Source organism: Mobula birostris, chromosome 4 (genome assembly GCF_030028105.1).
Source record: "Mobula birostris isolate sMobBir1 chromosome 4, sMobBir1.hap1, whole genome shotgun sequence".
NCBI classification, from domain to species: domain Eukaryota; kingdom Metazoa; phylum Chordata; class Chondrichthyes; order Myliobatiformes; family Myliobatidae; genus Mobula; species Mobula birostris.
The window spans coordinates 181,048,027-181,074,384 of NC_092373.1; the positions used below are offsets into that span (position 1 = coordinate 181,048,027).

Consider the following 26,358-nt stretch of genomic DNA (forward strand, 5'->3'; position numbering starts at 1 on the left):
CCATGAGGTTCCATGACCTATCAGCACAGCAGAATTGTACTCAACACAATCTGAAGCCTCTTGTCCTAGTATTCCCCCCCACCCCCCTACAGTCAGCATCAAACTGGGGGATCAATGCTAGTTCAATGAAAAGTACCAGGGGACATGCTAGGGGCAGACTCAGACATACCTCAGAATAAGGCATCAGTCAGGTGAGGATACCATAAGACCTTAAGACAAAGGAGCAGAAGTCGGCCATTGGGCTCATCGAGTCTGCTCCGCCATTTTATCATGAGCTGATCCATTCTCCCATTTAGTCCCACTCCCCTGCCTTCTCACCATAACCTTTGATGCCCTGGCTACTCAGATACCTATCAATTTCTGCCTTAAATACATCCAATGACTTGGCCTCCACTGCCGCCCAGGGCAACAAATTCCATAGATTCACCACCCTCTGGCTAAAAAAATTTCTTGGCATCTCTGTTCTGAATGGCCACCCTTCAATCCTTAAGTCATGCCATCTCGTAGTAGACTCCCCCATCATGGGAAGCAAGGGTCTCGGCCTGAAATGTCGACTGTACCTCTTCCTAGAGATGCTGTCTGGCCTGCTGCGTTCACCAGCAACTTTGATGTGTGTTGGTTGATGGGAAACAACTTTGCCACATCCACTCTGTCGAATGCCTTTCAACATTCGAAATGTTTCTATGAGGTCTCCCCTCATTCTTCTAGACTCCAAGGAATACAGTCCAAGAGCGGACAAACGTTCCTCATACGTTAACCTCCTCATTCCCAGAATCATTTTAGTGAATCTTCTCTGTACCCTCTCCAACATCAGCACATCCTTTCTTAAATAAAGAGCCCAAAACTGCCCACAGTACTCCGTGAGGTCTTATCTGCGCCTTTTAGAGTCTCAACATCACATCCCTGTTCCTATATTCTATTCCTCTAGAAATGAATGCCAACATTGCATTCGCTTTCTTCACCACCGACTCAACTTGGAGGTTACCCTTAAGGATATCCTGCGCACGAGGACTCCCAAGTCCCGTTGCATCTCACAACTTTGAATTCTCTCCCCATTTAAATAATAGTCTGCCCGTTTATGCAAGGTAGGACTGCTTGCTTGCTGATCAACATTGAAAGTATGCAATATTCAGAGATAACCAAACAAATCTAGGCTCTACAGTTCTGCCACTCTAGTCTGGAATGGTGTGGACAATTAAATAGCTCACTGCCAAATTGGTTTAATTATTTTCATATGCACCAAGGTACAGTGAAAAGTGTGTCACATCCATCACAGCATTGAGGCAGTAGAAAGGAGTACAATAACTGATTGCAGAATGAGGTCTATTGTACTTTGTTCCTGTACTACCAGTTCTTCATCCAGGCTTATCTATAATCTTCCTGAAGGGAGGGAGGAAGAAGAGAGAATGTCAGTGATGGGTAAGATCTTTGATCCTGCTGGCTGCTTTACTGGGGTACCGAGAAGTATAGACAGAGTCAGCTGGTGTCTGTAATGTGCTGAGTAGCAACAGTTTGAACCAACAGAAACGAGACAACCTGCAGATGCTGAAAATCCAAGCAACACACACAAGATGCTGGAGGAACTCGGTCCTGATGAAGGGCCTTAGCCCTAAACATCAACTATTCACTCTTTTCCATCGGTGCTGCCTGGCCTGCGGAGTTCTTCCAGCATCGTGTGAGTGACACGCAGCAAAAACTCACTAAGACTCCTTAGAAAGCTTATTCCAATCCTGTCACCTCTGCCAGCAAGAAGAACAAGGATGGCAAAAACATGGGAACTCCATCACCTGGAAGTTGCCCTCCAAGCCACCTACCAGTCTGATTTGGAAATGCTGTGTGTCGCTATTCCTTCATCGCCACTGAGTCAAAGTCCTGGAACTCTGTCACTAATACCATTGTGGGTATACCCACACTTGAAGCGGTTCTTGAAGGCAGCTCAACACCACCTTTTCAAGAACAATTAAATGCTGACTCAGCCTGCCTCATCCTCAGGTGGAGACAAATGGAGTTAGTTACACGTCTATAATTTGAACTCCTTATTTGATTTCTTGGTGAACTTATTTCTCAGTGCAATTTAAAACATTTTATCAAAACCTTTCATAATTTAAAAACACTGTCTCAATATCCTATTGCTCTCTGAAATAGATTTAGACATTTTTTCTGTGTTGAAAGTATCATGTAAGTGCAAATTTGAATTGTAGAATCTTGAATGTTAAAGGTGATCGATTTTTCAATACAAGCTTGATTGCACTTTATGCACACAGCATGACTTCTTGCTTTTTGTCGGTAGTATCAATGATCTTTTTACATGTGGTACAGCAAAGGCTTTACTATTGAATCTTTGAGGGAAGGCGATTCACTTAGTGAATTGGGGTAGTTCTACAAAATTGCTCACATAATCTACATGATAATGAGAAAGCAGCATTTATTAGTCATTCCTATTGCCTTAAGAGTGAAATAGTGTAACTTTCAACCTTTGCCATCAATATGATATATAATGATCCTGATGTTAATGAATGCTGAAATGCCATGCAACATCCAATATTATTGAATAATTTCTGATGAAAATCTAGGAGTGAAACACCGCAGCAGATACTGTATAGGGGAAGACAGGAGATTGTTATGACAAGTGCAATTAATCTCTAGCTTCTCATAAAGAAATCAAGTAGATTAAGGGAATACTAAGAAACCAAAATCAGGCCAAAGACTATTGACCCACTAGAAATAATTACAAATCATAATGCAATACCAGTTTTCATACAAAGCAAATGTGCAGGATATTGTTTCTGACTTTGACATGCCAAATATAGCCAGGATCGGTGCTTCTTTTCATTACCTTTGGAACTGCACTGTTGTTTGTTACAAGGAACGTTTGACCCTTTCAACAAAAAACTTTGCATGCAAATATTTTCTGTAATCCAGCTATCTGTACTGTAGATGACCCACCTTTTGGTATGTCATATAATTTCCATAATATAAAACTTGTACAGCAAACAGTAGTGCCTTTCTATATTTGAAATATGTAGAACATAGTACCTGTTTAAAGTCTGGGAAAAGTGATCCTGAACTATTTATCGGTAAATAGTTCGAAAGCATTGTATAAATTTGTATTTCATTACTGCTGTCACATAACAACACACTTCATGACATATCTCAGTATTATTAAATCTTATTCTGATTCCTTTCAGTTTTGCACTTCTTTCAATGCCAACCCACACACCTGTTACTATTGGTGTGCCCCTCTCCCCCCCACCCTCATCACTGTTACCACTATCAGCTGATTGTTGCCTTCACCTTAATCACACATCTTTCTTATTTGATATTCTGACTTTCAAAGGTTCACTTATCCAAAGTATACAACTCTGAAATTTTTCAATTCTCCTGGTAGTTATGAAACCGAGAACGAAAAGAAAGGCAGCATGATCATCAGCCTCCAAATCTTACCTCCCTGCAAACAAAAACCAAACAAAAATGGAATGGGCACATTGACTGATCCTTATTACGTCCCTACTGATTACCCCGTCCCTGCCTTAATGCTGCTAAAGGCTCCTCCCTTTCAGAGCCACCTGACCAGTTCTACTTCTCATCCCAGTTACCTGCTGGAAATCCATTACAGCAGTGTCATTGCTTCCCACCTGGTACTGCTGCTGCTCGATGTGATGAAACTCTTCATATGTTGTCAACAGGAATTCCTAGTCCAAGGAAGTCCCCCACAGCAGGGTGCAATCACCTGGAACTAATTGCAAGCCTAAGAATTTAGTAGATAACCCTTGCAGCTCATCCTACCACCAACATGTACTTAAGTTCACAGACTTGAGGTTGCACAGTTCTTCTGGAGGGCTATCTACGATAGGAAAATATTATTTATAAAGTTTATTCAGCTTATTTCTTCTCAAAGAAAATAACTAATGAATGTGAGTTAGCAGTCTGATGATATTGTCAATTGTGTTGTTAAATTTTTAGTGCAACATTTGAAATGTCTTACAATTTCACTAAGTTATTTTTAAAATCCTCTCTAGTTTATGCTGTCACTAACTATTTCAAAGGCCTATAATTAAGTATATGTGACTTAAGTCAGATGCAAAAACTACTGAAATATTTGCTGCTTTTCCCCAGGTACTAAACGAAGCAGTGGGTGCGCTGATGTATCACACGATCACTTTAACGAGAGAAGATCTGGAAAAATTCAAAGCACTTCGAATAATTGTCAGAATTGGCAGTGGTTTTGATAACATTGACATAAAATCAGCTGGAGATTTAGGTATGAATAAGTTGTAATGATCGGCTTTGTTCTTGGAATGGATATAATTTTGGGTAAATATGGATACCATTAAGTTCCTTCTGTGATTTTATTTTCTCCTAAGAAAGCTATTGGACCATCATCGCAGTACTTTCTGAGACCCTTTATAGTCGTTGGGATTATATTTGCATTCAGTTTCACTTATTCAGTTTTAGTTTGTGTGACATTCTTGACAGGACTGCATCATTTTCTGTTTTGAAGATTTCTAACAAATACCAGTTTAAATCCCTACTATGTTCTGGGTGTGGACCTGAATCTGCCTGGTAGATTCACCATACAGAACGAGTGTGCTCCTTCTCCCCTGATACGGTTGAAAAAAATAACTGCTGTTGCTATTGTAGAAATCCACTATATTCTTTGACAGCTCTAATAGCAGCTTTAGTTTCCTTCATATGAAATCAACTCTGTCATTTCTCTTGCAGACTGTAAATTTTTTTTGTCTGTAAAAATGTATTATGTGAGGATTCATGGTAGTATACTTGGGATATTAAATGGTTTTACTAAAGGAGGCAAAGATTACAATTTTCTGTGTTGATTTTAGGTATAGCTGTATGTAATGTCCCAGCAGCCTCAGTAGAGGAGACGGCAGACTCCACAATGTGTCATATTTTGAACCTATACAGACGGACTACCTGGCTTCACCAAGCTCTGCGGGAAGGCACAAGGGTTCAGAGTGTTGAACAAATACGAGACATAGCTTCAGGAGCTGCCAGGATTCGAGGAGAAACCCTTGGAATTATTGGGCTTGGTGAGGCTTCTGTTAAAGTGAAGCAGAACATAATTGCATATTGGTGGAGCAAAACTAATAATTATTTTGTTTTGCTTTAACTTAATGGGTGTTGCTTTAAATATACAATAAAAATAATTGTGGGAAATTTTTTACAGGGAAAAATTTATTTTGCACAGTCATTCCATATAGATGTTTATCTTCTGAACTCGATGTTAAATGGTGTTGGTGGGCTATTTGTTTGATGGTGGGACTTAAGAATTCTTTCAATGGCAGCAGCCTGTTTCTGTGCTGCGGTGTGACTCAATTTCTCTTTACCCTTTAGGTCGAGTGGGCCAAGCATTAGCATTGAGAGCAAAAGCGTTTGGTTTTAACGTAATTTTCTATGACCCATACCTCTCAGATGGTATTGAACGTGCATTGGGTCTCCAGCGAGTAAATACTTTACAGGATCTCCTATTTCACAGTGACTGTGTGTCCCTCCATTGTAGCCTGAATGAACACAACCACCATCTTATCAATGATTTCACTATCAAACAGGTATGCTTGTGTTTACCACTAATTTTCAAGATTGTTTAATGTCATTTCCAGCATACAAGTGTAAAGGAAAATAAAGTGATTGTTACTCCAGATACAGTGCAGCATAAAAAACACAATAAAATAAAACAATAATACAAAAGTGCAATATAGATACATAAGGTAGGTTGTATACATTGATTGTATGTACAGTATGTTACCAGTTTTCTCACTATGGTCCCAGCTGACATGTAGTCAAACTGGTAAAATATCTATCCTTACAACCATCCACAGGTCCTAAATGCTCAACATCTCATCTAACTCAATAAGTACTTTCAAATCCTTGTGTAATATAATAAAAATTGACAGGAGAAATTTTCTGTTTAATTTCAAGTATGTATCAATTAATTTTAAGTGCAATAAATTTTAATGGTTCTAAAAGATGCCCTTAACCTGTTTAACTATGTGATGGCAGCTGCTTCTATTGTCAGTTGTCAGATTTTGTTATCTGCTTTCTTTATTTAGATGAAATAAACATCTTGGACAATGTGTGAAAGAGTTCTCTTTTGATCCTGCTGAGAGATGTATATTTTTTATTTGGTCATTTATGTCTGTCTAGGTTCCTCCTGTCCCAGTCTTGTAAATATGAACGAGAAGTTTTATTGGCATTGTCCAATAAAGGAAACTATATAATTAACTCAAAGGATATAGTTCATATTTTTATCCTCACAATGTCAGCAGGTTATTGACAGAACTTTGCTCTAAAAAATAATAACAAACAGAAAATGCAAGGGGAGAAACAGATATGATATCATTAGATTTCTACATTCCTCAGTGATACAGAACTGTTATTTCCTTTTGCAGTGTTTGATAATAGCAGTTTGCTATAACACTAAAGAGATCTGAACACAGCTTCATTTGTTAACAAAAAGACATTTTTATCCTGTCTCATTTTGCTCAGTGTCAATGTGTAAATTATATTAACTAAAATGACAGATAATGAAACATTATATTCTAGCTTTATTTTACAGATGTTTCTACTTGTAAACTTTGAAAGATATCCATTGTAAGTGCAGGCTTTGTCTTTGTTTTTTATTCTCTCCCCCCCTCCCCCCCACCCCACCGGAAGATGAGGCAGGGAGCGTTTCTGGTGAATGCTGCCCGGGGCGGGCTTGTCGATGAGAAAGCGCTGGCTCAGGCTTTAAAAGAAGGAAGAATACGAGGAGCAGCACTGGATGTACATGAATCAGAGCCATTTAGGTACAGTCAAATATGAAAGATTTTGTTTTTCACTTGTAGTTGGTGAATGTAAAGAATGAGGTTGTAAACAAAACCATCAAAAATTACTAATACAAATGATCCCCGTGTTATAGGGAGGGAAGGGGGTTATGCTCCTAGAAAACTGTTCATCTCGTAGCTTTCAAAGCTACATCATCTACATGTCTTTTAAGAAATATAAATTGAAAGAAAAACTTTGTACGTTTTTCTTCTTTTCACACAAATTCCACGAGAATAAATTTTATTCCATACCTCAAATTTTTGGATATTGATTTGTAAATTCTGTAAGGGCAAATTTTCATTACCTGAATGTTAGCAATGTGGAGGTCACCTCTAGTAAGGGTGAAGACAACAGTTACAATAATTCTTCAATCTCTGGAACAGGGATTTCAACCTTTTTATTCCATGGTCCAATACCATTAAGCAAGGGGTCTGTGGACCCTAAGCCCTGCTGCAGAACACAGAATGGTACAACATAGGAATAGACCTTCGGCCCATGATGTCTGAACCAAACACGATGCCAAATTAAATTAAAGCTCTTGTGCCTGTTCATTATTCATATTCCTCTGTTCCCTGCATGTGACTAATAGCCTCTTAAATGGCACTATCGTATCTACTTCCACCACAACCCGAGTAGCCTGTTCCAAGCACTCCCCAGTCGCTATATATAAAGAAACTGGCCCCACACATCTTTAAAATTTTCCCTTCTCACCTAAACTGCATGTCCTCTAGTGCTTGATACTTCTAACTTGACTTTTTTAACTTCTAAGTTAATGCCGGCTGGTGGCGAAGTGGCATCAGCGCCGGACTTTGGAGCAAAGGCTCCGGAGTTCGAATCCAGCTGGCTCCCTTGCACGCTTCCCATCCGTGTTGGGTTGAGCATTGAGCTAGCAACTCTGCCTCGTAAAAATAAGAAAGCCTGCTTTAAAAAAAGCCATCATGACGGCGTCCTGATGACTCCACTCAGAGTTGAGGTCCTCCTCCTCCTCTTCCATCATCTCCTCCTCCTCTTCCATCATCTCCTCCTCCTCTTCCATCATCTCCTCCTCCTCTTCCATCATCTCCTCCATCTCCTCCATTCATGTACTTCCATGATATCTTCGTTAACTAAAATCAGAAAATCATGCAAATACTCAGGTCGGGCTCAGATTACCATTCTGCATTGCAAAACTTCATGAAGTTCAGCCTGAAGCCTGTTGCACAAGTTTAAGCTTGTGACCTAAATAGAAAGACATTCTATATAGATAGTGAAGAAGTGATAGCAGTTCAATCGTGTCATTGATGTAATATTTGCTACTCTGCTGCTTTGAATCACCTGAAATTAGAAACCAGGAATGTTGACACAAAATACCAAACTTGTTTGGGATAAGCCTGCGAAATAAATTTTCATCAGTTAAGGAACTGCAGCACAAGTTGGCCAGAACTTTGCTGGTTCAGTGAGTTGAAGATGTTTCACAATGAAATAAGAAAATTAACATGTAACTAAGTGAATGGACCCAACTGAAGGAGAGGCTAAAACAGATGACATTCAGTTATTATGGGCAGGTTACAAAGTAGATGATGACCAAAATCAGTGGAGCACAGGGCTGAATTTCCCTGGTGTCTCATGCAGGGAAAGACTATTTCTCATATACAGGACAGAAATCATACTGTTTCCAGTCCATGTGCACAATATATAAACTAATATTCCTCCAGATATAGCTGCTTGGTACAATCATTGTAGTAAGGTATTAAAAAAGAGAATCCTCCCTGTGCTCTGTCTTTCACCTTATATTTATAAGGGGAGTGCACAGTTAATAACTGCACAACCCCACACACAATCTGAGAAGAGGTGACTAACAAATGCTGAAGGCCTTCTCGTTCCTGACTTTGGACCTGGCTTCAGGGCAGGCAAGCAATTCCCACTTTTACAAGCTTCTTGAGCCTCTACCAGCAATAAAACCCTTCCATTGTGCAATCCCATAAAAACACACATGACCAGTGAAGGTCATCTTTAAAAGTAACAAAATAGTTAAGTTGAAGGGTAGGAACCGGATGAATTGTAAAATCAGCCCTGTGTATCAGTCCTGGCTTGATAGCATGGTGAGTACTGTTGCTGCATCACAGCTCCAGGAACCCAGACTGGTTTCTTTCTCAGCCACTGTTCATTCATACTAGCCATTCGGTTAACCCTGGCTGAAACTTTCTATTTCTTCTGGGCCCCATGCTTTGTAAGAACTGCATTGAGACTGATCCCCCTTATTTCAATAAGAACATAAGATATCAGAAATGGGTATGGAATACTTTCATCCCTGTCTTGTCTTATTTTGACAAAGTGACCAATGCTTTTAGGTGCCTGGCCAGGGTAAATGTACCTCTGTTGGTGTCTTGCGAAATTCAGTTGTTTCAATGAGATCACCTTTAATAGTTGTAAACTCGGACAATCTAGATAAAATATATATATTTTTAAATTGCCCTGGTATTAAATTCTGTCATACCTCATCTTCAAGACATTTGTACCTAAGCAATGTTTTCTTCTATGATAGTCCCTTTTTGATTCAATGATAGGACTACCCACCTCAGGATTTTTAAGAAGAGCCTTGTACACATACCTCACTGCAAATTCAGTACAATATTAAGGAACATGTCCCGCACCATCTGGGACGTGCCTCTTCTCATTAGGAAGGATGTACAGAAGATTGATAACCCACACTCAACATTTTAGGAACACATTTTCCCTTCTGTCACCAGATTTTTGAATGGTCCATGAACACTAACTCACTACTGTTTTGTTCTGTCTGTATGTCTGTCTAAAATTGTGACTTGGAGTAAAATTTTTTTGTCTTGCACTGTACTGCTGCTACAAAACAAATTTCACAACATGTCAGTGATAGCAAACTCTATTCTGATTCAGTGCGGTCTTTTGGTTGAAGCATTAAACTCTGGCATCATGGATGTAAAAATAAATTCCCACAGTACTGTTTGAGAAGCAAGGTGCATTCCATATTTAGTGCATGGGTCCAGATAACTGCAGCCAAATCATTTGCTTATTGTAAACACAAGAGGTTCTGCAGATGCTAGAAATTCTGAGTAAAACGGACGCACACAGGTAGACAGACACAGTCAGGCAGCACCTATGGAGAGGAATGTTTTGGCTTTGTAGATTTATGCCATGGGTAAATGGTCTTGTTGTTGTGCAGATTGAGAGGCTGGATCAAAATGACAAGCCAGCACAGTGACATAGTAAACAGTACTGCTGCCTCACAGGTTTCCAGCTTTAATTCTGCATGTCACAGAATTGTAGAGTTGTTCAGCACAGGATGAAGCCATATGGGCCAACTCATCCACGCTAACCAGTGGGCACCCTTCTGTATTAATCCCACCTTTTCGTGCTTGGTCCCAAACCTTCTATACCTATGCTATTTCAATGGTCACTGAGACACTTATTAAAGGCAGTCAGTGACCCAGCTTTAACCACACTCTCTAGCAGTGTGTTCCAGGTACTTACCACTCTGCATACAAAACATCTCCTCAGGTTCTTTGTGTGACTCCTTTAGATTTTACCCACATCTAAAAACTGTGCTGATAGGTTAATTGACTACTGTAAGTTCCCCCTTAATGAAGTATACTGTCAAAAGAATCAAAGGGGAATTGGTAGGTACTGTATGTGTAAGAGAGAATTTGAAGGTGTACAGAGGATAGAAAGGAATGGTACTGGGACTGATGGGATCAGTGGGCGAAATGGCCTCCTTCTGTCTGACATTTATAATATAAAGATATAGGAGCCTCTGAAATAAATACGATTTTCTCTTCTATGCAGTAGGCTTTGTTTATACTTTTGCACATTTTTATTGTCTACCATTTATTGCTTTCGTTCATATCTCTCTTCCTGTCTTTGTATTTCTGTCACTATGTCATTGTGTGTAAAGTACTCGTACTCAGTTCTCATATTGTCCCCGTTATGTGCTCCTGGGATTCTCTCTTGAGTCTCAGCCATGGAAGGCAGTGAGGAAGAGGCTGGTGTGAAGAAAGTGAATGGCAGTCTCTACTGATCAGAAACCGGCGGCGAGATGGAGCTGCGGTTAGAGTTTCACTGCAAGCCTTTGAAGGAGAGCCCTTAAGATATGCGTGTCTTCATCCTTAAGGGGACATGTGCTTCCCATTGAGCCTTTTAGACGTTAAGCTTGAGTTGAAACAACTAGAGTCAAAGACATACTTTTGCTTAGGGAATGGAAAAAATAAAATTGTAATTTCTTGTGGAAAGCTCTGAAGTTCAATTTGTGAGTTACTGCATTTTTAATTTAGGAGGAACTGAGTAACGTATTGATTATTTCTTTTTCAATAGTGGTTTATATGTAATCCAGACTCTTAGAATCAAAATGTCCATCTTCTCCCTGATAGGGTTCCATGTGAATCAAGTTTGAAAGAGACTTAGCCATGTAACAAAATTTTATTTGATAACAGTTATAGGAATCCTTTAATAATTTTTTATGATAAAAGCAATGCCCAAATGCAATATAACAAATGGTTAAATTAATTGATGTTAACCCTTCCATGAAGTCAGTGCTACGACTACTTTGTCTTTTAATATATTATGTATACTGTGTAAATATTATACAGTACTGTGCTAAGTCTTGGGCACTTATATATAACTAGGGTGCCTAAGACTTTTCCACAGTACTGCAGTAACTTTATGTATTGCACTTTACTGCTGCAAAACAAAACATCTGATGACATATGTGAGTGATGGTAAACCTGATACTGATGGGGGTTTTTATTGTGGATTGAGTGGGAAGGGGGCAAGGAGAGGGCAATCATGGTTGAGAAAAGAGGGGAGGGGAGAATGGAGGAAATGGGAAGCACCAGAGGGATATAACAGAATGAACAATAAACTAATTGTTTGGAATTAAATTACCTTGCTTGGTGTCTCAGGACTGGGTGTGTCTGCACCCATGCCCCCCCCCGCCCCCTGTCCCACACTCCTGTGGCGTTCCACCCTCACCATTCCCAATATCCTTTGTTCCCTCCAGATTTACAAACTTGCTCTCCTCCCCATGTTGAGAAAGACAGTACTATGCAAAGGTTTGAGGCACCCTAGCTATATATATGTGCCTAAGACTTTTGTGTAGTACTGTATATAATATTTGTTTATATTATGACTTGTGAATGAGTGCGTTCGGAAAGATTTAAAAATTTGAAGATGATGCAAATCTTGGAAATGTGATACAGAGTAGGTTGGATAAATGAGAAAGTGAAAAAACTAATGTAAAGAGTTTGAAGTGATAAAGGGTTAATGGGAATGACCACAATCGTATCTATTAACTAAATATGGAAGTATGTAATTGTTTTGTATTCAGATTCAATGATTAAAATTATACAGTATGTTAATATATTGTTTCAGCGAAGGTAATTTATAAGGTTTTCCATACATAATATGCACACTGCATGCAGCCTGTAGGAATGTGGTCTAAATGGCAGTTCTAAAAAAAAAATGCACAGGAGCGGGGGAGGTTTATGCACAAAAATCATGGAAAATTGCAGGCATGTTCAGCTGGTGGTTAGTAAAATATATGGGTTACAGGACTTCATAAATTAGTGCAGAGTCCTGAAATAGGGCCATTTTGTTGGACTTGTAGAAAACACTAGATAAGCCACATTGTGGGAAGGATATGAACGTCCTAGAAAGGGCACAGGAAAGATGGTTTGAATGATTCGGGGGATGAGCGTATTTTTTTTTAGCAACAAAATTAAAGAAAATGAAGTTGTTCTGGAAGTAAAACGTATTCAGAGGAAATTTTGATAGAATTACAAGGGGTTTTGAAACATAAAATAAAAAGAAGTGTTCTCATGGTTCAAGAACAACTGGACACAGATTTAAAGTGATTGGTAAAGGGTGAGAAATGTGAGGGGGAGAATCTTTGTTTTGCAGAGATTTCAATCTGGAATCACTGTTTATAAAACTTCTGGAAACAAATTTCCTCAGTACTTTCAAATGGGAATTGGATAGCGGCATGAAGAAATCACTTACAAGCCTGCTTAAAAAAAAGACTGCCCTCCAGAGTGAATAAAGAACGAGTTACTTTGAACCCAAAAAGAGCAAGAAAATGGAACCTTCCCTTATCAGCTACAACAGGGACCTCTAGTTGCCTATCAGTTTCAGACCAGGTTTTGATGAGGCCTAGGACTCAAACTAGTCTCAGACTTAAAAATTTGAATTGCCTCTACATTCTTCTATCTCTTTGCAACCTAAATCCATAGAATATTAAATTAATTGCAGTGGTTGAGGATGGGGAGGAGTTAATTTTGTGTCAACATTGTGTTGAGGGTTGGGAGCTTTGGTTGCTGGGAAGAATCTACTGTGTCATGTTGTTAGTATGGACCATTTATTAAAAAAAAGAAGCCTGACTTCAATTGTGTAATACATCATTCATTGTTACTTGTACACTTGATGTATTAGAAGACTATTAATAGTCTAAACCAAAACTAGTAATTATATATACAAAGAAAGGGTTATTAGGAAATAACATACAGTAATGTACATGTAAAGTAAATGTCTAAGTATAACTATATTTAAATAGAATGATTAAAAATGTATGTTTATGTGCAGTTTTAGCCAAGGTCCTTTAAAAGATGCTCCTAACCTAATCTGCACGCCGCACGCTGCCTGGTACAGTGAACAGGCCTCAATTGAGATGAGAGAAGAAGCTGCCCGAGAAATCAGGCGAGCTATAACAGGTGAGGTTGTTGCAAGCTGGATCTGAGTTTGACTTAATTCAAAAACTCTTGACTTTGTGTGATGGTATAAAGGGGAGATAGCAAGTCAGCAGGTTTCATTTTGCATATTTCTGATTTTGTGTATATTGTTTTTCATTGACTTCAGTAGTAGCTGTTCCCCAATTAGTTTCTAAAAACTTGTATTTTGAGTATCTCTTTACCTCTCAACTATAATGAAAAGTTAACTTTTAGAAACATAGAAAACCTACAGCACAATACAGGCCCTTCGGCCCACAAAGCTGTGCCGAACATGTCCCTACCTTAAAAATTACCTGGGGTTACCCATAGCCGTCTATTTTTCTAAGCTCTATCTACCTATTCAGGAGTCTCTTGAAAGACTCTCTCGTTTCTGCCTCCACCACCGTCGCCGGCAGCCCATTCCACACTCTCACCACTCTTTGCATTAAAAAGACTTCACCCTTGACGTCTCCTTTGTACCTCCGTCCAACTGTGCCCTCTCATGCTAGCCATTTCAGCCCAAGGGAAAGGCCTCTGACTATCCACACGATCAAGGCCTGTCATCATTTTGTACACCTCTATCAGGTCACCTCTCATCCTCCGTTGCTCCAAGGAGAGAAGGCCGAGTTCACTCAACCTATTCCCATAAGGCAAGCTTCCCAAACCAGGCAAAATTCTTGTAAATCTCCTCTGCACCCTTTCTGTGGTTTCCATATCCTTCCTGTAGTGAGGCGGCCAGAACTGAGGACAGTACTTCAAGTGGGGTCTGACCAGGGCCCTATATAGCTGCAACGTTACCTCTCGGCTCTTAAACTCAATCCCACGATTGATGAAGACCAATGCTCCGTGTGCTGCCTTAACCACAGAGTCAATCTGAGCAGCAGCTTTGAGTGTCTTATGGACTTGGACCTCAAGATCCCTCTGATCCTCCACACTGCCAGGAGTTACCATTAACACTATATTCTGCCATCAACTTTTGATAGCCTTTTCCCAATGAGAGACTCTAATCTCTATTTATTTAGTAAGTTTGTATCTGTAGTTATTTAATCTCAAGTTGTTTGCAGAGCATTACTGTCCTTTCTGAAGAGTACTGACAGCTAGTATAATAGAGCAAACATTTATTTTTGCTTGATTCTTCAATTGTTTAGACACCTTTTGGCACTTCTTCCCCACCACTTTTCATAATTGGTGGTTGTAGATAATCTATTCTATCCCCTTTAATCATTTAATTTTCTTCCCATCTTCCTTCTAAAATGCATCACTTTATATTTCTATGCATTAAATCTCACATCACTTCTACCTGTCTTGTCTACTAAGCAAACTGATGTTAAAACAGAAAATGCTAGAACATAGGATCTTTAGCATACCTGAATCTAGTGTCTGAAGACTCCTTTATTCCTCTTCACCCTTTCAGTTATGGACCTGATTCTGAGGTGTCTTTCCTGCATACTTTGATGTTGCGCGATCCATATTCAAATTCAGGTGTTAGCGTTCTTATGCATTTATGCTATTAGATTTTTATCACGCAACTTTGACAGCTTTTATAATGGGAAATGTCAGTGTGTAAAGATTTCACTATGAAATTCTGTTTATATGTCAGTGATGAGCCTGAAGCTGCATTGCCAAATTCTATATTATGTACTATAGAGAAACTTTGCAAGCTATCAATGTTCCGATTAACCGTCAACAGTAATATAAAATAAACCAATAGAAAAATAAAGACACTACTTTATAAAGAAAACTGGATTATGACTGTGTGCCTCATTATAATTAAATTCAACAACTTGCCCTGCAACAGCTGAAGACTCTGTTTGCTTTCCTTGTATTTTGACCTTATGATTTATAAACTATAGATTGTACATTGTAGATCACTGATCCCAATAGTAACCCTGCATAATGTAGTACCTTCTGGTTACGGCTATTTCATTAGCCTGCAGTCCTGACTGCCTTCTAATAACTTGCCATTTTCATTAATGTTGCCTTTGTTCTTTTTTAAAATCCCAGTACTGTTCAAACAGAATTTAACAGTACTGAAGAGGCTAATCCAGAAGAAAAAAAAATGTGGTTTTATAACGTTGCTTCCATTTTATTTCCAGAGCTCTTACAGCCAAATAAATATCATTTAGGGTACAAAGGGTAGTATCTACTAATCTGGCCTGCACCAGCCTTGAGGGCAGAGACTTCCCAGAGATTCACTAACCCCTGAGAAGAGATTTCGATGCACCTCAGTTTCAAATGACAGGCCCCTCTTCACCCAGGACGTGCCCTCTTCTCATCATTACCATCAGGAAGGAGATACAGGAGCCTGAAGGCACACATTCAATGCTTCAGGAACTGCTTCCCCTCTGCCATCTGATTCCTAAATGGACGTTGAACCCATGAACACTACCTCAATTTTATTATTTCTATTTTTTCGTGACATATGCCAGTACTGATCATTCCATAGTTGTGTCACCTTCCTCATAACTCTCCCAGTAAGAGAACTGAGGAAAATTCTTTGTACTGTTTCACCCTAAAGTTACACTGGTGATGCTGTACACCCCAGTGTCAGCCTAGATTTGTGTGCTCTTGATTCTCGATGGGGCCTTGACCCAAGCACTCGAACTATGCCATGAGAGTGCTTTCAGCAGAACCACAGCTGTACCACTCAATGTCTGAGATTTTCAGCACACTCTCTTTACACTTCTTCGTATGCCCTTCCGCACTTCTCAATCATCAGCATTGGGAACAATCCTAGTTTGTCACTCTTGAATCTATGTAAGAGCAGTAAGAATAAAGTAAAGCAGTAAAGAAGTATTACAGTGAAAGAGTGGGCAAAAGCTTGCATGGAAAGTAGTTAGAACATATGCCAAATTTGAAAACCTTGCTCCTTCCAGTGTATTCTTATGTCTGAGGTAAAATTAACCACATGCTGATACTTGTTGGTTGAGGTGGTTAATGAAAGAGATCTTCTATATTTCCTTTAGGACGCATACCAGACAGCCTGAAAAACTGTATTAATAAGGATTACTTAACTGCAGCTACTCACTGGGCTGGAATGGACCCTGCAGTCGTTCACCCAGAACTAAATGGTGCTGCTTACAGGTAAAGATTGTGTAGAGAATAGTTTATTTAAAAGATGATACTCACCTTCAAAAATTGATGCAGGGGCTTTGGTACTTGGTTCACTTCCCCTCATGGCACAATTTGAAATTGAAATCAATAAAATTCTTAGTCTGCATGCTGGGTATGAGAAAGAGTAAAAAAGGTTCATAAAGCCTCAAATAAGTGTGAGGAAGTTGGTGGTGAGGATTGGTGCTAGACCAGAACACTGCAAAGTTTTAGAATCAGCAAAAGTAATTTGTGGAGAAATTACTTCAGTGAGAGGATGGTAAATCTGTAGAATTTGGTGCCACGAGTGGCTGTGGGGGTCAAGTCATCGAGTGCATTTAAGGCAGAGATAGATAGGTTTTTGATTAGCCAGGGCATCAAAGGGTATAGGGAGAAAGCAGGGGAGTGGGAATGACTGGAAGAATTGGATCAGCCCATGATTGAATGGCGGAGCACATTCTGGGTCGAATGGCCTACTTCTGCTCCTATACATTATGTCAAAAGCTCAAGAGAAGGGAGAAAATTGATTTTGCAAGAACTTGCGTGTGACATCAAAACAAACTGTAGGCGTTTCTGTGGATGTATAACTAGGAAGAAGGTGGTATGAGACCTCAAGCGAATTAATAACAGAAGTGAAAGAAATGTTATATATGGAAAATATTTTCCTTCTGTCTTCACTGTGGAGAATACTAAATATCTATAAGATAACAGAGGTTAATTTCAAATAATTGGAAGGAATTTATAAAAATCTCAGCCACAAAGGATTGATATTAGGGAAGATCAGACAAATCATTGGCACCTGATAGTCCACACCCAATAGTTTTAAGGGAGGTGCTGCAGATATAGTGGACCCATTGCCCACACCCAGTAGTTTTAAGGGAGGTGGTACAGATATAGTGGACCCATTGCCCACACCCAATAGTTTTAAGGGAGGTGGTCCAGATATAGTGGACCCATTGCCCACACCCAGTAGTTTTAAGGGAGGTGTTACAGATATAGTGGACCCATTGCCCACACCCAATAGTTTTAAGGGAGGTGGTCCAGATATAGTGGACCCATTGCCCACACCCAGTAGTTTTAAGGGAGGTGTTACAGATATAGTGGACCCATTGCCCACATCCAGTAGTTTTAAGGGAGGTGTTACAGATATAGTGGACCCATTGCCCACACCCAGTAGTTTTAAGGGAGGTGTTACAGATATAGTGGACCCATTGCCCACACCCAGTAGTTTTAAGGGAGGTGTTACAGATATAGTGGACCCATTGCCCACACCCAGTAGTTTTAAGGGAGGTGTTACAGATATAGTGGACCCATTGCCCACACCCAGTAGTTTTAAGGGAGATGTTACAGATATAGTGAACCCATTGTCCACACCTAATAGTTTTAAGGGAGATGTTACAGATATAGTGGACCCATTGGTTAAACTTGATCGAAAGTGAGGCAGCCAGATGGCCACAACCAACTAGTTTAACATCTATTGTTAGCAAGTTATGAGTCAATAATCAAAGAGGAAATAACTGAAATAAAAGCTGAATGTATGTCAAAGATGGTCAGCATGGTTTCATGAAAGATATATCATGGTTGACAGAATTGTTTAGATTCTTTGAGAATGTAACAAGAAATTACAGGAATAAAGCTGCCTCCTTGTTTCAAATAACACTCTCAAAATGTTGGAGGAACTCAGCAGGTCAGGAACCATCAATGGAAATGAGTAAACAGTCAAAATTTCAGGACTGCCTCCGGCATTTTGTGTGTGTTGCTCTGGGTTTCCAGTATCTGCAGAATCTCTTGTGTTTCAAATAATGATTCAAATAAATTTTTAAGGCCCAGCTGGAATAAAGAAGTAGACAAAAGAAACTTTGTAAGGTTTAATCTTGAAAATCTTCAACAGTACAGCTTGTGTTAGTTCTGTATGTCAATGTCAAAGTAAGTCTTAATGCTGGTATGAGCATAAATTTAACTTTCTAATCTAGGGAAATTGTTTGCAAGGTGAGTAGGTGAGAGGGAAGTGAAGAAGAAATTTGTCCTTTTCATGGCTCAGTCATCCTATAATGTTTCTCAACCAAAGTAATACTTTGGACATGTACTCACTGATGTAGTTTAGGACAGAGAGAATGCATTGCGTTGTGGAGGCAAAGATCAGAGGAAGGGATATTAGGAAAGGTATGACATTGGCAGTTTGGAAATGATTGCTCAGTGGAGGAACTGGTAGAGCTAAACCACCAACAGTGAAAATGCAAGGCAAGAGGGTAAGTATGGCCAGCAGGATATATGGAAATAAAGGAGACAGGACATTTGGTGTTACTGGTAAAATAGCTGAGGGAATACTGTAAAGATTGCAATGTTGGAAACAAATAAGGAAGGCTTGCTAGCTTTTGCTTTTTCTGCACATCACTTTGCCAGAACCTGAATATATCGGAAAATGTTTGATTTGTGTACTGCTATAAAGTTCATCATCTTTAGCCAAAAATTAGAAAAAGGTGATTGAACATCATTAACTGCTTTTCTGGAATACCAGTTTCTGTAAATACCTTCTAATTAACTTGCATTTCAGAGTGTGGTTACAAGGGGCATTAACTATCACACACTAGACATGTTTTTTGTATCTTTTCTCATCAGGTATCCACCAGGAGTTGTCGGAGTGGCTCCCCCTGGACTGCCACCACCAGTAGAAGGAATAGCGCCCAGCGCTGTGCAGTTATCGCACAGCCTCTCCACAGTCACCCACCCACCACATGCCCCTTCCCCAGGGCAAACAGTCAAACCAGAGGCTGACAGAGATCACACGGGTGACCAATTGTAGCCAGGTGGACCGCATTCCTGACCCAAGATCTTCACCATAAGAGAAGTTCATAAAATACCTGCTATGGTGAACAATGGACTATGGAAATAACCAAGCTTAGAAACTGGTCCAACTTCAAATAAAGATGTGGGAGAGAAGAAGAAATTTGGTTAATTTGTTCCTCCATTAAATTGTAGCTTGTCCCTGTCCATTGGACTGATTAACTGTTTCTATGTCATATGGATTCCCTGTGAGCAAGAAAAGTTCTAGTAGTTAATTCTATCATGAATGTACTATGTCTGTGTACAGTTTTAGAACTTAAGGGTTTGTTCGCTTAGCTGTGAAACAGAAACCAAGAGAGATATTCAGTAAAACTGATTTTTTGAAAATAAAACAATCTTTCTTTTATACATTAAATTCACGCCCAAAAAGAGGCAGTTTTCAGACGTCTCAGGAAACTAAGGTAAATTCCCACTTATTTTGTGTTATATGCCATGCAGTGCATTGTTTTGTAACTGCTTATCTTTTTTTAGTATCAACTAATAAAATCGACACTCTTTTAAATTCATTTTCTTTTTGGCATGAATTCCCATCACTTTCCTGGGGGCTGAGGAAAATGTTGCAAAGAGATTTTTTAAAGAAATTTCATACAAAGCAGCACCATGCTTACTGTCACCAGTTTAAATGTATATCATTGGTGGTATGCGTACAGGCACTAGACTACTGGAAAGTAGCAGCATTTCTTTGCCTACATCGATTCCTGTTAATGTGGTAGGCTAGCAATATTTTGGTTGAAATAATCATGTTTTGTGACTGTAACCATTTGTATGAATTATTTTAAAGAAATAAAGCAAAAAGACAATGTCTGTTACTTATCATTTGACCTCTCCAATTTTAATATCTAAATATCTAGAATGAATTTTGTGTCTTGGTTTACATTAAGGTAGAATTTTGTCCCAATGCTTATCGCATATAAACAATAACTTGAAATTGTATAGTGCTTTTAGACTGAACAATTTCACATTGTGATTGAAGGAAGGGGAAGGAGAAAATGGCTGGCAAATGAAAAAGGCTGATTTTAAAAGCTTCGTTAAAATGTTTCTAAGTTGGTTCTGAAGGAGGAAAAAGGGTTAGCGAGATTTGGGGGCCGATTTGTGTGGAAGGTTGGAAGGTGTCAAAGGCACACCCATTAAAGTGAGGGAAAGCAGATGGCCGGAGGAAAAGGAGCAGAATATTTGTTGCTGTTTTAATAATGCTGGAGAGTTGGAGAACAGAAAGGCAAAGGGCAGATGTGAATCTGAGTGTTTAGAAATGGGATTGGCGATTAGTAAAGATGGGCACCTGATGGTGGGCTGAATGGACTATTTTAGTGCCATATGACTGACTCCATGAACCAAAGAAGTTCGGGGTAGGAACGGGATTATAATTAAATGGGTGTGAGGGATGATACCAGGCAGGCTGAATGTTAAGTGGGTGGAGAATGGGAATCCTCTGGGAAAACAATTAGAATCAAAATGGAAAATAGCTTGGCGGGTGGGATGGCGTCTCTGGAAACAAATAATGTTTCAAATTGGTGGGTTACTGAACGAAACTTAGAAAGAGAACAAGTTTTCAGTGAGGATATTGGGAGGGGGAGATAAGGACAAAAGTGAAGTTCTGAGGTGGTGGTCAAGTGTTAACAGAAGGGAATAATGAAATGATAATTTGATACTCAGAATAGATGAATATGAAATTACAAAAAGGACTGGGTGTAGGCTTGTACTTTGTAACAAGTGACAGAGCAGGGGAAAATGTTAAACAAGGATCTATAGAGGGAAACAGAAGTGTGGAGGATCAGCAGGCTCTTGGGGTCCATGTCCAAAGGACACTCAAAGCTGCTGCACAAGTTGACACTGTTGTTAAGAATGTGTATGGTGTGTTGGCCTTCATCAACCATTGGATTGAGTTCAAGAACCGTGAGATAATGTTACAGCTATATAAGACCTTAGACACTTCTTGGTGTACTGTTTTCAGCTTTGGTCACCTCATTATAGGAAGGATGTGGATACTATAGAGAAAGTGCAGAGGAGATTTACAAAGATGTTGCCTGGATTGGAGAGTGTGCCTTATGAGAATAGGTTGAGTGAACTTAGCTTTTTCTCCTGGCAGTGACGGAGGATGAGATAGACCTGATAGAGGTGTGTAAGATGATGAGAAGCATTGATCGTGTGGATAGCCAGAGGCTTTTTCCCAGGGCTGAAATGGCTAACATGAGGGAGAATAGTTTTAAGTTGCTTGGAAGTTGGTTCAAGGGGGATGTCTGAGGTAAGATTTTTCAGAGTGGTGGGTGCATGGAATGCACTGCCAGCGTAGGTGGTAGAGGCAGATACAATAGGGTCTTTTAAGAGACTCTGGGATAGGAGCTTAGAAAAATAGAGGGCTATGCAGTAGGGAAATTCTAGGCAGTTTCTGGAATAGGTTACATGGTCGGCACAACATTGTGGGCCAAGGGTTTTTTTAAAAAAAAAAAAGAGGACTGAACTTTCTAGTTCAGCTTCAGGGAGGAGAGGGAGGGTGACGAGATTCTGGAGAGATCGTTCTGGTGCTTCACCTATTTAGTTGGAGTAATCTGTGTTTCAGCCAAGACTGGATGTTGGTAACCAGTCTGTCAAGACAAAAAAAATGGAAGGATTGAGAGGATGGTTAAGGAGTTGCAGACAACTGGCATGTGCATATCCATGTGGATAAGGAAGGGAAAAAAGATGGATTTGTTGAGTTTTCGGAAGCGACAGTGCAAGAATGAGGAGAAAAGCCATTGTTTGAGATATTCTAGCTAACATTTATGAGTAAAGTCGCACTAAGCAAGTAAGTTCTGTCGAATGCATAAAACTGGTAGACTAAGATGATGGTTAACTGTCAGATGTTACAGAAAGGAACAACCATAATCTGGTAATTTTGTAATGAGGTGGAAATCTTACTGAAGTTACAAGGATGAAAATCTATTGAAGAAGTTTCAACATATTCAGAGTACTTGGAGAGAGAAAAAAGGATGGGGAATAAGGTGGATCAGAAGTAATGACAACAGTTCTAAAGGTCATGTTAGTGCTTCAGAAGCAAATAGAGATGTTAATCACCATGGACCAAGAAGGTATGTTTGGTGGCTAGATGGTACAAAAAGGATATCTCATGTAATACACAAATATACAGTGCTATCATTAGTAGATGGAGTTTATTTAAGGGTACAAAATATAGATGCCAAGTTGAAATAAAACTTGGAAGCAACACTGGAAATAAGCAACAATAGCACTTTTCCTACAGTTTGGATCAATATTTTTAAGCAGTTGACAATTTGCACTTGATAGGAGTGATGTTTGAATATATGACATCTATAAAATAATTGCATGGATCTAGAATTTCATAGACAATATGATTTGCTGCAAAATTATAATTGCATATTAAAAATACTGGTAGCAATGAAAAACAATAAGTAGATCTGGATGACAAAAGATAAATCACCCTGTTCATGGTAATAAAGCAAAAATTAACATAATGCATTACAGAATGTTTAAAACTGGACACTTCAAAGTTCAAGATATTTAGAGGGTTTGGCATTGGCAAATTCTTATTACACCTACGCTGAACGTTTGATAGAGCAGTGCTCTTAGATTCAATTCCCTCCTTTTTTTTTACCCAAGCCCTTTAAAATTTTGCATACAGAAGAAATTGCATCAACAATTTATTTTTTACAAACTAGCACTGATTGATTGTGCCAAACCTAGAAAGTCTTTGTTTGCAAAGGTTTTCAAGCATTTTTATTTAAGTCTCTTTCAATCAAAAACACATGGTTATTTTATATTTTTAACAATATCAAACTTTTCAAAGGGTTGCTTAAAGCAACCCCCATGCCTAAATGACCACCGCCCAGTGGCTCTGCCTTCCTCAACCCACTGCAATTTGCCTTTGCTGAAACTGATCTACAGCTTCTACAATCATCTCTGGAGCTATGTTAGTTTATTCTGTACTGACTACAACTGCGCCTTTAATTCTATAATTCCAAGCAAGCTTCTGACCCTGGGATTTATTGCCTCCTTCTACAACTGGATCCCTGACTTCCTCACTAACAGACTGCAATCAATGAGGCAGACACCTCCACCATGATTATTCTAAACATTGGTGCTCCATTAGGCTGCACCCTCAGCCCCCTACCCCACCCTATTCTCTATGCACTCATGACTGTGGTCAAATTCTACTCTTACCCACAAACTTGCAAATGACACTACCATAGTGGGCTATATCTCAAATAATAATGAGTCATATTCCAATTTTTTGTTCTCTGTAAAATTTAAGAAGATTTATAACTGCACCATTTTTCTCCTTGGTATGCTGTCTATATGAGTTCTTTAATGTGATTAGCTGCTTCTCCATCTTGATGATATCACAGTTGAAGACTCCAATGTTCCCTTTGAGCAGATGCCTTACTGAAGCAAATGTCACAAAATGGAAGTTCTTAACATAAGAGACAATTATTTATTTGCAGACCACCTTCTTTGCCTGCCACTGATCTGTTGTGAAATGTTTTGTTTGTATTTGCAATCAGTAATTATTTTAAGAGCATTTTCTGTCACTGATAATGATGGAAGTTTAACCTTAGAACTAAATCTTTCTCATTCAGATGCGTATTCTGAGGCCAATTATTATTCCTGTTGTTTGATACTTCAAAACAGCTTGCTCTCCATGTTGTACTGCTCTGGCTTGTGTCTCACATAAATAGCTAGGACATAATATCCATGGTCAACCCTAACCAATGGAGGGCTTCATTGGTACCTCATTGCTGCTAAAAAGATGAGATCAATGCTGTTGCAAATTGTTGTTAGACTGCCCTAGGGTGAAGTGGGTAGATTACAACACATTTTAGAAAGTGAGTATTTGGGATTAGCCAGAAGAGTGCTCCCAGTGATATCAAATTGTCTTCATTTTGCTGTTGAAAAGCATTCAGGACTTGAAGTCCTCAGCTGAGGTAAATACAGCATATGTCACTTGATTATCACATGGGAAGCAGAGTTCAATCAAAAAAAAGATTAAATCCCCCTGTACTGAACAAACTCAAGTTGGCAATACTAATTCTAGTGTAGCCTTGAAACCCTGGCTTTAAAATGAGAGAGTGCTCAGCTGGTTGTAAACAATTTGAAAAGCTCCTTGTATGTGATGTTCTGAAAACATGAGATAGACTTTGCTGAAGGTTTTTATTCATCCGCACTTATCTAAGGTGATATACTGTATATCTTTGTGTTCCTATCTTCAGCAAGAATCAGGAATTTCAAATAATTGGTAAGTATTCGCATTGTGATTTCTGTTGAAGGTGTTAACCAGATTGGATTTGTGGTCAGTATATGCCTGGTTAATTTGTCAAATTGTTGGTTAGATGCCATGTTGCAGTGGACTGGAATAAGGGTTTCAAAACTGAATACTTGTCATTCACTGGTCTTTGCTGTACTCAATCTTCTCAATCAGACCGCTATAATCAGTAATTACAGTTTTATCTTGTCCCTTCCAAAAGATTGTCCTTGTTCAGTCTTCAGTTTTAGCACCTAAAGCAACGGGGCTAACAGGCAAGGTCGAAGAGGTGGTAAGAGGATCACAAACACTGTCACTGTGCAAGAACAGCTGATATGTGCTCCAGTGCACTTCGGCATTCAGGTGGGGAAGAATATCACCAAACCTACCGAACTGCTGGAGGAGATATTGTCGTATCCCTGAGTGTCCTGAGGAGCAGGATTAAACGCCTGAGCATCTACAAAGCTCTTCCTGTGCTGCGGTGGAGCTAGACTTGGCAAATGGATGCTGTGCACTGCTAAGGTCCAGCAGAGTTAAATCGAGCTGACTACTCTTGCCAAGCTCTGCACAAGTCCATGCGCAAATAGCATCATGCATCTCCATCAGACTGCAAGACAGACCTGTCACTGCCCCAGTTATCACATCGTATCAGAATCAAGTTTATTATCATTAACATCGGTTGTGAAATTGGTTGTTTTTGTGGGAGCAGTACAGTGCAATACGTAACATTACTATAGAAATGCACAAAAATAAATAGTGCAAAATATTGAGGTAGTGTCTATGGGTTCAAGGACCATTCAGATATTTGATGGCAGTGAGGAAGAAGCTGTTTCTAAACTGTTGAGTGGGTGAGTGTGCATCCTCAGGATCTTGTACTTCCCTGGTGCTAGTAGTGAGAAGAGGACGTTCAGGATGGTGAGGGCCATTCATGATCGATGCTGCTACCTTGGGTACATGTCCACCAGCCTGCTCTTCTTGACTGCTACACCAAAACCTCACCCACTCCTCTGCAGTATAATCCATTCTCTCTTTGGGGAGCTTGGATGTGAACCTTTTCTCTTACACTCTTGCTTGTCCGCAATGACTGGTGTTCACTGACCTGCCCCATTTAAACCATTCTCTGCCTGTGCGCAGACTGGTGGCAGCAAGGATTTGGATCAAGTTTGTTTACTGTGCAACCAGTCAGGCAGAAACGTAGGAAAGCGCAGGTGCATAGGGAGGGATGAGGCACGGTTTAACTACCTGAGTCCTAATACTCTGCAGGGATCGTGGGAAGTGAGGAGATGGATGAGTTCAAGTTTTTTGTGGCAGGCATACACAGGGTGTAAATGGCATGAAAATGAGCTTTTTGCAACAGCAGCTCAGTACAGTACACACAATCCTTGGATGAAATTCCTACAGCAACTAGCATTAACTTTGATGCATTCCCCAACCATCCTTAAAATTATTATAATTGAAACATTGTTGTACCTATCAGTGTAAGCACAAACTCAACCTACTGGGTATTAATATATGTCTGTGATCCTACTTACTGAGTACGCACGTGCATGGATCCATTAAATTGAACTTATTTATCCTTTTTCTGGAGTACCTCACCTCGCCATGCCCCACCTTCCCCCCCCCCCCCCACCAAACCCTTGC

At 39.6% G+C, this 26,358-nt stretch overlaps 1 protein-coding gene across 1 annotated transcript in view; it reads left to right on the forward strand.

The window, feature by feature from the left end:
• The window catches only part of LOC140196810 (C-terminal-binding protein 1-like), a 227,511-nt gene extending 207,242 nt beyond the window's left edge, over positions 1-20,269 (forward strand). Inside the window, 7 exon segments of the mRNA XM_072256629.1 lie at positions 4,117-4,261; positions 4,842-5,048; positions 5,353-5,567; positions 6,673-6,803; positions 13,408-13,535; positions 16,499-16,616; positions 19,242-20,269. Coding sequence (XP_072112730.1) covers positions 4,117-4,261; positions 4,842-5,048; positions 5,353-5,567; positions 6,673-6,803; positions 13,408-13,535; positions 16,499-16,616; positions 19,242-19,425 — 1,128 coding nt within the window. The 3' untranslated portion in view covers positions 19,426-20,269.
• Positions 20,270-26,358: the final 6,089 nt, after the last annotated feature.